Source organism: Sinocyclocheilus rhinocerous, unplaced genomic scaffold, assembly GCF_001515625.1.
Source record: "Sinocyclocheilus rhinocerous isolate Xijiao unplaced genomic scaffold, SAMN03320098_v1.1 scaffold755, whole genome shotgun sequence".
Lineage (NCBI taxonomy): Eukaryota > Metazoa > Chordata > Actinopteri > Cypriniformes > Cyprinidae > Sinocyclocheilus > Sinocyclocheilus rhinocerous.
The window spans coordinates 35329-48898 of NW_015659385.1; the positions used below are offsets into that span (position 1 = coordinate 35329).

Consider the following 13570-nt stretch of genomic DNA (forward strand, 5'->3'; position numbering starts at 1 on the left):
TGTTGTAGAGAAATTATTTTATTTAGAAACACTAGTACCAGGAGTCCATGATACGCCTCATGCTCATGAATCTCATGCCACCCATATTACTGAAGCTCCTGTACTCTCCAGGCCTGAAGTACCACATTTTGCCTCTGTAGTGGGGCTGCTCATAGAAGAGCCAGTGGCCGTCCATCACATGGCAGGACTGGCAGTGAGACATGCGGTAACGGTCCATGGTGCTGTCACAATCATCCATCATCTCGTACATCTGGCCCATGAAGTTCTCCCTCTCATAGATCCTCATTCTGTAGGATCCCCTGTGCTGTAATGGAAGAGAAGTCATTTTAGTTTAAGTGTATCAGCCAAAAAATTTTAAAAGTAAATCTATTTATGTTTATATTTTTTCTTATATAAGCTTAAATTGAGCTCACCATAAACTTCTAACACTTCAGAAGTTTAAACATTTCTAGTATTCTGTATTAATGACATAATTACGAACAACCAAAGATTATTTAAAAGAATAACAAACAACTAAAAGTTATTTCTCTCAGCTAGGTATTTCAGTGTTATATTCAGAGTTAAAACATTAGCTAGGCTAGACCTTTAGTCACTGGCCTCATGTAGTTTTATAAAATACAGTACTTGTACTGTTATCAATATTTTTATACAGTCCATAATTAATGCTTTTGCTATTGTGGGGAAGCTTGCCACTTATAGTTTGTTTTGCAAATGTATATTTACAGTATTTGGTATATACAGTCATATACAGTGTCATACAGTGTCCCTTTGCCAAGTTCTGCCTTAATGTTGTTGATGATTGATTCATATCAATAACTCAAGGTACAGACCGAATGCAAACAGAATTTCTTGTTGTTGTTTGTTCTTTTTTATTTTTTCCTTCTTCAAATTGTAAACATTTTACATTTTTGAGAAATACAAACTGTGTGTTAAAGCCAGCCAAACATATTTCACATCAATAAGAGCACTTACATTTGCACCTATTTAAATTACTGATAGTAACCTAACATCATTTCATTTACACTCTTAAAAACAAAGGTGCTTAAAAGGCTCTTCACAGCGATTCCATAGAAGAACAATTTTTTGTTCCACAAAGAACCATTCAGTCAAAGGTTGTTTAAAGAACCATCTCTTTCTTACCTTTTTATAATCTGAAGAACCTTCTTTCACCAACAAAGAACCTTTTGTGAAAAAGAAGGGTTCTTCAGATGTTAAAGGTTCTTTATGGAAGCATTTAGACAAAAAAATTTCTTCTATGGCATCGTGAAGCACCTTTATTTTTAATAGTGTATGCACTGATTTTGGTCATTGTAGCGTCAGTAGTAACTAAAAAGTTCACAGTGCCATAGTGATTGTGTTGCAAGAAACGTTAGGAAATGTTCTGTTCACTTCGACTGATATATCAGTTGTAATTGTTATCAAATGAGGCTTTTCTCTGTTAAGTTAACCGTGAGAAGCATATTTATTTGCAGTTTATAGTTTTTAATCATGTTACTGCAGCTAAATATGCTATGCAATGTCACAAATAATTCCATAAGAATATTTGAAGACCTACACAGAGTCATGAAACTAATATTTTTATTAGCCTGTGCTGGGGGTACAGGTAAATGTTTTGAACTACATATATAGCTGGTAATCAAAATGAAAGATTGTGTCTGTGTCACATTTACATGATGAGAACTGTCCTCATTAGCTCAGTGAAAAAAAACATTATGCCTATTTAAAAATATTCAGATGTATTCAAAGATAAGGATCCCTGATACCTTCAGTCATTCTCATAAACTCTGAAACTCTGAAGTATATCGTACTGCCCTTTTGAGGCCTTTAGTTGTTTAACTCTTTCCCTATCAGCATTAAAAAAAAAAATTTGCCAGCCACCACCAGCATTTATGATCATTTTGTCAAAACTTTCATGTCCCCCAGAACATGCAGTAAGTCAAAAAAGTGTGCTTTTAAGCAAACCCGTTTTATTCTAGCTTCATGCATTCCTTTTTTATCAACACTTGAATGTAAGTTTCAGTAAAACAAAAAAAAACTGTTTGAACAAAAAGATTAGAAAATCCCGTTTTTGTCAAAGACTATGTCCGGATTGGTGATCGAGACAGTTATGGAGTAGATCACTTCCATCAACACCCCCAAAGCTTGCACAGTCCTGTACGACTTCTTGGGTCAACATTTCATTTGGTAACGTTAGGCAGTTTAGATTTGTGTGCTGTTTAATGTTTAATGATCACGTTATTTTACACCTGCATCTGCTTGCATATGCTATCGCTTGTTTCTGCTTCTTTGTCTGTGTTTTGATCAGGAGATTCTGTACTCTTTCAGAAGATGTGTAATAGTGCCCCCTACCATATAACAGTAAAAACACGAAATCAGAAAAGTCTGTCAATGGCGGGGAAAGAGTTAATAACAATTAGCATGAAAAAGTAACCAAGAAAAGTGTATTAGCATTCAGCGTGTAAATGATTTTGTTAATTTAAGTGTGTTTTGTGGAATACTCATTTTCACAACACAATGTTTGCTTTTGTAGATAAATAATTTTATTGAAACACGAGAACACTAGTACCAGGAGTCCATGATACGCCGCATGCTCATGAATCTCATGCCACCCATATTACTGAAGCTCCTGTACTCTCCAGGCCTGAAGTACCACATTCTGCCTCTGTAGTGGGGCTGCTCATAGAAGAGCCAGTGGCCGTCCATCACATGGCAGGACTGGCAGTGAGACATGCGGTAACGGTCCATGGTGCTGTCACAGTCATCCATCATCTCGTACATCTGGCCCATGAAGTTCTCCCTCTCGTAGATCCTCATTCTGTAGGATCCCCTGTGCTGTAATGGAAGAGAAGCCCATTAATTAAATTTTTTGTCACCCCAACTTGAGTTTAAATGTAAACATAAATCTGTGACCATGTTTCTGAAAAATCTAAATATAATTGTAAATTGAATATTCCTTCAAGACAGTTGTCCCTAGTGTATTGATTTAATCCAAACACATCCAAATATTCATGGAACTCACCATGGGGATCATACGGCAGGACCTGATGCATTCACTCATTCCAAACATAGACATGTAATCAGCATAATCTCCCCTCCTGAAGAAATACTGATTTCCCATGTAGTTGGGACGATCGTACATCATCCAACATCTGCTCTCCACTCTGCAAGAGTGACAGCGGCTCATGTAGGAGGAGAAGTCACCACAGTCTCCCATACACTCATAAGAGCGACCCTGGAAGTTCCTGTCCTCTGAATATTCCTTCAAGACAGTTGTCCCGAGTGTATTGATTTAATCCAAACACATCCAAATATTCATGGAACTCACCATGGGGATCATACAGCAGGACCTGATGCATTCACTCATTCCAAACATAGACATGTAATCAGCATAATCTCCCCTCCTGAAGAAATACTGATTTCCCATGTAGTTGGGACGATCGTACATCATCCAACATCTGCTCTCCACTCTGCAAGAGTGACAGCGGCTCATGTAGGAGGAGAAGTCACCACAGTCTCCCATACACTCATAAGAGCGACCCTGGAAGTTCCTGTCCTCATAGAAGATGACCTGAAAAGTCAAAGTTATTCTTTTAATGTTTTAGAGTTACATCTATGAAATTAATGTCAATTAAATCGCAATTAAAATGTAAAATTGTTGTTGGAATGAAATTTACCTTGCCCATCATGGTTGCACTGACTGATCCTCAGTAGTTCCACAAGGGAGAAGCTGAAGCTGATTCTGCTTGTTGACTGACTGCTGTCACCTGTGCTTTTATACTAGACTAAGACTAAAGAGTACACCCTGTCTATTGTCTGTCAATTCCTGACTGTGCACGTTCAAATAGAGACCATTATAACTAAAGCTTATTATGTATATGTTATAACATATTTGTCATGATTCTAGCGTATCTTATTTTTATTATAAAATTACAGAATTGAAACACACCTATTAAGCTTAGATTGTCTCCTTATATGCCAAAATATAGTATAGTATAGTATAGTATAGTATAGTATAGTATCCATTCTTTTTCATGGTATGGAAAAAGAGCAGCCAAGAGACTCACAAAAACTCATTTTGTGTGCCACAGAATAAAGAAAAAAGATGAGATTTTGGAACAAAATTAGCTTAAGTACATAATGGCATAAGTATGTGTTTTTATGTGTATATGTTGCACAATTTGCTCAAACTACTCTTTATTTGAAGTGATTTGATAGCAAGGAGAGATTAAACAGGGCATAAGCTGGAAGTTGACATTGATTAAATGTATGTTGTATTGCATAAATCAGGAATGCATTCATCAATTTGTGCACTGACATGGGCAAGCATTTACTTTTTTTTAAAATAATGGCTAGCAAGCTGGCTAAAAATATCATGCATCTAATTGAAACTGTGTTGATTGTTTTGTCTAAGAAAAGCCCTCTCAAGGTATCTTACAATTAACTGGTTAACTCAGTCAAATTATTACAATGTTGACGTAAGGCTGTGTTGACTGAAAAATATTGGCCAATACTGTAAAAATTCAACAGTACAACTGTGTTCATTGTTGCTCTGGATCAATGAGTATTTTGTTGTCTTTATAATGAGGGCCTAAAGGGAAATGTTTTTTTGAGAATGACAGATGTTTCTGTTTGTCCGATGAGAAAATTAGATATCTGGTGTTATGTGAAAATTGAGCAAATAGCCGTAAAACAATTAAGCCAACTGAAGTTTTGGTATGCTTAATAAATAAAATTGTTCATAAATAAAATGTCTCTGCTCTCTGCTATAATATGAGGTTTAAGTGCCCTGCTCAAGGTTGCAATATCCTGGTGGTTTTTGAAAGAATGAAAGGGGCTGCTCATAGAAGAGCCAGTGGCCGTCCATCACATGACAGGACTGGCAGTGAGACATGCGGTAACGGTCCATGGTGCTGTCACAATCATCCATCATCTCGTACATCTGACCCATGAAGTTCTCCCTCTCATAGATCCTCATTCTGTAGGATCCCCTGTGCTGGTGTGGAAGAGAAGTCATTTCAGTTTATCAGCCAAAAAAAGTTAAAAATAAATATATTTATGTTTATATGTTATCTTACAAGCTTAAATTGAGCTCACCATAGGGATCATACGGCAGGACCTGATGCAGTTGTTCATAGTATAGTATAGTATAGTATAGTATAGTATTGTAGTATAGTGTGTAGTGTAGTGTATTATAGTATTCAATATTAGTAAAGCAAATAACCAAAGATAACATTTCACTTAACCAAATATGTTTTGCTGAATTGGATCTATATTTTTGCAGTCAGTTGAGTCAATCCCTTCATTTCTGTTTGTAGCACAATATTAGATATTTTAAGGTGAGCACACTCAAAGTCATTAAGTGATTTTGTTAAAATGTCAAAAATATTTTCTACCACATTTAAAAAGTGTTTACTGCAACTCTCCTCACAAACAAAACTGAACATTTTTTTAGATTGTTTTACACAGCAGATAATTAGCTGTTACACAGGGGAAAAAATGGTGTAAAAACAGTTTTCACTCAGAAATTGCAAGTAAATTTTACAATTACAAAGAAACGACAAGTAACATTGAATTAAACATTTTGAAGTAGAAAATTTAAAATATATATATTTGCTTGTAAAACAATAAAAATCTTTGTTTTATTTATAACTTACAGTGTAATATTTTGTGTAGCCTTTTTGTATTGCCAATTTGAATGGACCCTTTTCACATTTCCGGGTTTCTCAGCAGCGGAAGTCGTCATAGTTGGGTTAACTTGAAGAGCAGTGAATGGGAGAGTACCACAAATATATATTTTTTGCATTCCCATTTGCTCAAATAGCAAAAGAAAAACTCCACGATAGTGTCTCTCATAGATCCTCATTCTGTAGGATCCCCTGTGCTGGTGTGGAAGAGAAGTCATTTCAGTTTATCAGCCAAAAAAAGTTAAAAATAAATATATTTATGTTTATATGTTATCTTACAAGCTTAAATTGAGCTCACCATAGGGATCATACGGCAGGACCTGATGCAGTTGTTCATTCCAAACATGGACATGTAATCAGCATAGTCTCCCCTCCTAAAGAAATACTGGTTTCCCATGTAGTTGGGATGATTTTTTTGTAATTTGATGCAAAGGTGATTTAATACAAATAATAGTGTTATAAATGTACATACATTTAAAAAATATATATATATGAAAAACGTTCAAGGATTTACGATGCTGATGACCGGTAAATGCGTCATCACAGTCTTGTGAAAAGGGTCCATTGATTTGAAATAGTTTTGGTTAGCTGATTGCTTTGTCTCAGTTGGAGAAATAAAAAACGTGTTTTACTCCTATTTAGACAAATCAAGTAACTCAACGGCTCATGTAAGAGGAGAAGTCACCACAGTCGCCCATACACTCATAAGAGCGACCCTGGAAGTTCCTGTCCTCGTAGAAGATGACCTGAAAAGTCAGAATTATTATTTTAATGTTTTATAGTTATATCTTTAAAATTAAGGGTAATTTGAATTAAATTTAATAGAAAATTGTTGTTGGAATGAAATTTACCTTGCCCATCATGGTTGCACTGACTGATCCTCAGTTGTTCCACAAAGGAGAAGCTGAAGTTGATTCTGCTTGTTGGCTGACTGCTGTCACCTGTGCTTTTATACAAGACTAAGAGTAAAGACTACACAGCCTCTATTGTTAGGCAATTCCTGACTGTGCAAGTTGTCATAGAGACCATCATAGGACCAACATGCATGCTTTTGTAATTTTCCTGCCAATTGTTCTTTGAATACCTTTGACCTTACCTTTGTGGGTATAATGTACTACAATTTTTGTACAAATGTTGTAGATTCAAATGTGAATGTCAAATGTGTGTTAACCTTTTAACGTCTTTTTTGCAGTAAGAATTTATCTGATTATCACGTACTGTACAGTATGTATGTACTGTATGCAGATTTTTCCACCTCTGCTCAATGTTCTGTTCTATTCACTAGTGAAATAAAACCTTTAAGGCAAAATTACATAACTGTTGTCTGCTTTCACTCTGCAGTCCTCATGTACTCTAAGCTGAGCCCAGAACAGACAAGTGGAGTAATACAAATGCATAAACATCTCTTGGAACATATCTTGTCCAGTCTGGATTGAAACTGTATTTTTTAAAAGGAATTTTTGCCCTTATTTAGATAGGACAGTGTAATGACAGGAAGTGAAATGGGAGAGATAGAGGGGGTGGGATGGGGAAAGGTCGACGAGCCAGAATTTGAACTCGGGACACCTGTTGCACCACACCGCTATATGTCTGCGTGCACTGCCCACAAGGCTATCAGCGCCGACTGAAACTGACTGTTGTATAAAATAAGAATACTACTTTTGAGTTAAATATTTGTATTAATATTAATATAACAAGGGTTATAGAAATTGGTTTGTAAACAAATCTTTGTTTTTTTTGTTTTTTTTTTAATGAATTCAATCAACTGCATCAGATGGTTGCTAAGTTACCATTAGCGATTTTGCAACATTATATACAATATAATCATAAAAAATAATAGTAATAATAAATCCAATAAAGCAGTGTCCCTAAAATAACCTATATTTCTATTTGGGATCTGTCAAGATAAGAAGAGATAAGTTGTTGTTGTTTTTCCCCCTAAAAACTGTTGTCTGACAAGATTGTGGTTGGAATATGTTTGACAGCATGTAAAGAGAAATATGAACAAAATAGCTTGAAATAAAATAGATTTATTTGGAAACCACACACTTCGTTGGTTTTCACGTGTGAAATTTGGGAGCTATGTTAAAGATTCATAGCAGTTGGAATATAGTGCATGAAATCTATGTAATACTTTATGATATTTTTTGTTGTATTTTATATTTTTAGATCTTGATAGCCCCAGTTCCCATTCTTTTTCATGGTATGGAAAAAGAGCAGCCAAGAGACTCACAAAAACTCATTTTGTGTGCCACAGAATAAAGAAAAAAGATGAGATTTTGGAACAAAATTAGCTTAAGTACATAATGGCATAAGTATGTGTTTTTATGTGTATATGTTGCACAATTTGCTCAAACTACTCTTTATTTGAAGTGATTTGATAGCAAGGAGAGATTAAACAGGGCATAAGCTGGAAGTTGACATTGATTAAATGTATGTTGTATTGCATAAATCAGGAATGCATTCATCAATTTGTGCACTGACATGGGCAAGCATTTACTTTTTTTTAGTGGGAGAGATAGAGGGGATGGGATGGGGAAAGGTCGACGAGCCAGAATTTGAACTCGGGACACCTGTTGCACCACACCGCTATATGTCTGCGTGCACTGCCCACAAGGCTATCAGCGCCGACTGAAACTGACTGTTGTATAAAATAAGAATACTACTTTTGAGTTAAATATTTGTATTAATATTAATATAACAAGGGTTATAGAAATTGGTTTGTAAACAAATCTTTGTTTTTTATTATTTTTTTTAAATGAATTCAATCAACTGCATCAGATGGTTGCTAAGTTACCATTAGCGATTTTGCAACATTATATACAATATAATCAGCAACAACATTAGAGCCACTGACAGGTGAAATGAACAACACTATATCGTTAGAATGGCATGTGTCAACGGGTGGGATATATTAGGCAGCAAGAGAACAGTCAGAATTGTTGAATTTCACATGTTTAAAAGCAGGAAAAAGCAAAAAGTGACTTTGACAAGGGCCAAATAGTAATTGTTAGTAATTTCTAAAACTACAAGTCTTGTGGGGTGCTCCCATTATGCAGTAATTACTACCAAAAGTGGTTCAAGGAAGGAAAACCGGTGAACCGGCTTCGTGGTCATGGGCTCCCATTGCTCATGCAGAGACAATGTTATGCTCTGGGCAATGTTCTGCTGGGAAACCTTGGGTCCTGGCATTCATGTGGATGTTTTGACATGTACCACTTATTGTAAGATTGTTACAGACCATGTACACCCCTTCATGGCAACAGTGTTTCCTACTGGCAGTAGACTCTTTCAGCAGGATAATGCACCCTGCCACACTGAACAAAAAATTTTAAGGAATGATTTGTAGAACATGGCAAAGAGTTCCAGGTGTTGTCCTGACCTCCAAATTCCCCAGCTCTCAACCTGATTCAACATTTATAGGATGTGCTGGACCAACACATCTGATCCATGGAGGTCCCATCCCAACATGCAGGACTTAAAGGATCGGCTATGCTAATGTTCAGAGGTCATATGGAGTCCATGCCTTGACACATCAGACCTGCTTTTGTGGGACCTACACAATATTAGACATGTTGTGATTGACAACTACATTTATGAAACAAAATTTTTCTCACAATGTCCTTTTCACACAGCAGCGTACAGTAGCAGCTGTGTACTGTCTATATGAAAGTGCAATGGGAGTCAAGCCGATATTCTGTCGCTTGCAACCATAGTGACAAATAAAGTAATAAAGATGCACTGCAACGTCAATAAAACTGTCTAATCACATCTGAAACAACAAAAGTCCAGTCGAGGAACAAGTTATCTGTCAGATCTAAATGAACCAACAGCAGAATTTATGCATGTGTGCAAGCAGTTGAAAACTGCTGCACACAGGTGTCTTACACTGCACAAATGCTAGAATGTGCCAACCACTAGTAGATGCCAGGGGCCCCTCAGTTGATGTAGGAGTTTGGCCTTTTAAACACAATTCAACCTCTGCAGAGGCAGGCCCACCCCAGTCTGATCAGACCTGGGTGTGTGTCCCCATCATCTTGGGACCTAACTGGGGTCTTTACGCCTGATCCAGAGCCACCAGCTGCAGTGTTCTGAAGTAGCTGCTTTTTCTTTGATGGTTTGATGCAGGGTTTGGCTGTGGATTCCCAGCTATTTCAGCAGCCAGATGGTTGATGTTGCCACAAAGCCCCTGCAGCCAATCTCCACTGGATAGACCAATGCTTTCTGTCCCTTTTGTTGAGCATTCAACTGCAATTTCTGCATACTGAAACCTCTTCCTCTAATTTGTCTCCTCAATAGCATCCTCACAGGGTACTGTCAATGAAATAAAAATACACAATGAGCAGGGTGCTGGACCACAAAACCAGGTCTTGGCTGGTACTGACAATTTTCGATGGGACTATGAGTTGCTGACCCACATCAGCCAGCATTTTCCAGTCCCAGGCTTCTTTGAGATGCACAGCCCTGGTCAATGAAGGAAGCTCTCCCTGTACCTTCTGCCCTTCCCAAATGGATAGTGCTGCTTGGGTGGTGCTTGGTGTTCTGAAGAGCAGGCGTTGGTGGTTATTCTTTTAGCCTCAGTCACTGCAGCCAGGCATTTTAGCCTCAATATGTCTCAATATGTACCTCCCCAAGACAGGCTTACCTTGCAACTGGTAAGGATGTATCTGAAGGAAGGAGGAGATAATAATAATAAATATAATAATAATAATAATACCTTTTATTAATGATGAACATAGGGGACATGATGGGTCTTCCCCCAATCACTGTTGGACATTTTTGGGTGAGGGCAGGACTTTATAGGTTGCCCTGAGCAGGAAGCTGATTCTACTTGCCTCAATCTCCCACAATTCCGTCCTGCTAATTTTATTCTTCTCTATGCTCTTCCAGTTCCACTGTTCATACTGGGCTTGAGTGACTGCTTTAGCATGCCTTGCTGCCTCCTCCTGATGTCGGACATTCAGGACTACCAGTTTTCGCTGCTCTGAAGGTGTAGCCTTGTTCCACCAGGGTCTGCCCTGACACAAACCCAGCCCTCCTCTTCCCTGTTGAACATGGCCCATGATGTCGGGGTGCTGGATTGCTGATTGGGACTGTTGTCACGGGACTCTTGGGACTCGAGACTCTGAGAGGGTAATTTCTAACCCTGCTTTGGTGCATTTAAACTCATACAAGACTTGAGATGGGTAGTTGCAGAGAACGCAGTGCCCGTACAGAGCAACACTACTTAGTCATCTTGGAACACCTAACCATTTCCTCATATAGGAGCTTATGATTCTCTCCATCTTCTCCACTTTTGTGAGGGGAATGTCAACCATGGTTAGAGGCCAAATTAGTCTGGGCAGCAGGCCAAACTGTAGGCACCAAAGCTTTAGCTTTCTAGGGAGCATAGCCTTACCAATGATCTCAAAACTCCTGCCTACATTCTTTGTTCACTCTTTGAGGCTTGCATCCTAGCATTTTCCAAGTCTTTTGATTGGCCAATTAGGAACCTTTGGTCAGACAGCTTTCCATAGAGAATAGAGATACTTCTCTAATTGGATGGATTGATCTTCATCCTGGCCCATTCAGTGTTCTCTTAGAGTTTCCTTAGCAGGTATCTGGTACATGGTGCTGTTGTGGTTAGGGTTGTAATGTCCTCCATATAGGCCCTTATTGGTGTTAAATGGATTCTGGACTTCGGGAGCTCGCTGCCAACCACCCACTTAGACGCCCTAATAATAACCTCCATCTCTATGGTAGATGCTAGTGGCATTATGCCCATATCGAGATGCTGCCACATGATGTGGAATCTGACAGGTCAGGTCATGTGTTTCATGACAGGTCTTGAAAAAAGGGGTTTTACCAAGTTTGTGATGCACTCTGGTGTTTTGAAGAAATCAAAAGCAGCCCAAAGGATGCTATGGGAAACAGAACCAAATGCATTTGCCAGATCAAAGAAAATGACATTGAGGTCTTTCTTCTTCCTCTTGGCTATCTGAATCTGGTGCCAGATCATGCTAGTGTGCTCCAGACATCCAGAGAAACCTGAAATTTCGTCAGATGACACACAGCTTATAACTGTGTCCCCCTTGTTTTTCAGTGCAGTTCACTAAGTGCACTAAGAGGTCACGCTGTGCCGTGCAGTAGCAATCTTCTTCACGTGATATAACTCTGCAGCTCAGAGTACCCTATACTTCAATTTTGGAATGCAGTGAAATGTGAAACTTTTTTGAATCAGCATGTGCTTCCATTCTATAGCATTCACCTGTGTATAAATGGAAGTCAATGGAATGAAGTGTATTGTGACCACCCCTTTATTTTTAATGTAAAAGTGGGCATGACCATTTTTAACATGAATGTGCAAGGGTTCTAATGTCAGCCACTTCCAGTTACTTTAACAGCCCATTACTACTTGATTTTTCAAACTGGTATCTGGTATTTTCTGATCATAAACACTCTGGTTTGTAGCGCAAATAGTTTTACTGTTTACTGCATTTTCGTCTTCTCAAATACAGGTCTGACAACCATATTCTGCTGCTGTGTTTTGTGAAAATGAATTAGACTTGAATTATTCAGGCATGGAGCATTTATCTATAAACAGAAGCTGAGTTTACTATGAAGGTGTGTTCAAATACAACATACCATCAAACATTTTGATCGTCCTGAGATTAACCATAGGGCCAACTGTGTACAAAGGGACTCAAGCTGTAACCAGGTTTCCCCCCCACCAGTAAATCCAGTTACAAACATCTAGATAACTAGACACTTAATAGATTTTAGTCAGGTTTTTAAAGTAATACAATTATTTGGATATAATTCACTGGATGTGTCATATAGTCAGCAAAGGGAGAATGTTTGTGCAGAGGTTGCACTAAAAAATAATCATTATCCAAATATGATGTCATAATATATATGTCATTTTTTAACTAAATGATTCTGGAAAAAGCGATCAGACTCTCCGCTCATTTGAAATTTCACTATGGCTATTGTAGTGGTATGATATCCACTCTATGTACATGGCATGGTATTATTTTGATTTAAAATATCCATACATAATTTTATTGGACAGAATGTTATTTTATTAAATGGATAAAGTATTTGTAGTATCTGTATTTTCTAAATCATAATTTTTATTGGTGTTAAATTGTGAAACTAATTTGTTAATGAACATTAAAAAACAGACTCATCAAATATGGACTGAAAACATATATAAAGAAAAATATAAATTCTCATGTTCTTTATGAAAATTAAAATATTCATAAACTGCATGTTATTTGAAGTCTTCCACATGCATTTTGTTTTAATGTTAGTATAATAGTAAAATGTACTAATTTATCACTGTTCTTGTCAGAGAAGATGAATTATGCTTCCTGTCCATGGTATCAGTATTAAAAAAAACATAATAAAAACAGTAGTCAAAAATTTATTTAGACAAATTTTATTGAAACACTGGAACACTAGTAACAAGAATCCATGATACGCCTCATGCTCATGAATCTCATGCCACCCATATTGCTGAAGCTCCTGTACTCTCCGGGCCTGAAGTACCACATTCTGCCTTTGTAGTGGGGCTGCTCATAGAAGAGCCAGTGGCCGTCCATCACATGACAGGACTGGCAGTGAGACATGCGATAACGGTCCATGGTGCTGTCACAATCATCCATCATCTCGTACATCTGACCCATGAAGTTCTCCCTCTCGTAGATCCTCATTCTGTAGGATCCCCTGTACTGTAGTGGAAGAGAAGGCAATTATATTTATGTTTAACAGGCTGAACTTTTGGGATCAAATATAAAGAGGCCCAAATGTGTTTACTTTCTCATGTACTATGATGATAACATTTGCAAATACATTCAAATGTTCGTAGAACTCACCATAGGGATCATACGGCAGGACCTGATGCA

The 13570-nt window shown here is 37.6% G+C and overlaps 3 protein-coding genes across 3 annotated transcripts; all 3 read right to left on the bottom strand.

The window, feature by feature from the left end:
• LOC107723663 (gamma-crystallin M2-like) lies at positions 1–6612 on the bottom strand. Its single transcript, XM_016532373.1, has 4 exons — positions 6536–6612; positions 6370–6430; positions 3020–3201; positions 1–304 (listed from the first exon to the last, which is right to left on the bottom strand). The coding sequence occupies exons 1-4, from the start codon at positions 6545–6547 to the stop codon at positions 32–34; spliced, it is 528 nt and encodes a 175-aa protein (XP_016387859.1). The 5' UTR covers positions 6548–6612; the 3' UTR covers positions 1–31.
• Positions 2554–3773, bottom strand: LOC107723664 (gamma-crystallin M2-like). Its single transcript, XM_016532374.1, has 3 exons — positions 3675–3773; positions 3326–3568; positions 2554–2832 (listed from the first exon to the last, which is right to left on the bottom strand). The coding sequence occupies exons 1-3, from the start codon at positions 3684–3686 to the stop codon at positions 2560–2562; spliced, it is 528 nt and encodes a 175-aa protein (XP_016387860.1). The 5' UTR covers positions 3687–3773; the 3' UTR covers positions 2554–2559.
• Positions 6613–13100: 6488 nt separating the features above from the next.
• Positions 13101–13564, bottom strand: LOC107723670 (gamma-crystallin M2-like). Its single transcript, XM_016532378.1, has 2 exons — positions 13541–13564; positions 13101–13396 (listed from the first exon to the last, which is right to left on the bottom strand). Exons 1-2 carry the CDS (start codon positions 13550–13552, stop codon positions 13124–13126), a joined length of 285 nt encoding a protein of 94 aa, XP_016387864.1. The 5' UTR covers positions 13553–13564; the 3' UTR covers positions 13101–13123.
• Positions 13565–13570: the final 6 nt, after the last annotated feature.

Excerpts from the sequence above, each read along its gene's own strand:
- LOC107723664 (XM_016532374.1), bottom strand. Across the intron at positions 2,833-3,325 it reads CCTGCTGTATGATCCCCATG|CACAGGGGATCCTACAGAAT; the intron begins GTGAGTTCCATG and ends CTTCCATTACAG.
- LOC107723663 (XM_016532373.1), bottom strand. Across the intron at positions 3,202-6,369 it reads TGAGTGTATGGGCGACTGTG|GTGACTTCTCCTCCTACATG; the intron begins GTGACTTCTCCT and ends TGGGAGACTGTG. Across the intron at positions 305-3,019 it reads CCTGCCGTATGATCCCCATG|CACAGGGGATCCTACAGAAT; the intron begins GTGAGTTCCATG and ends CTTCCATTACAG.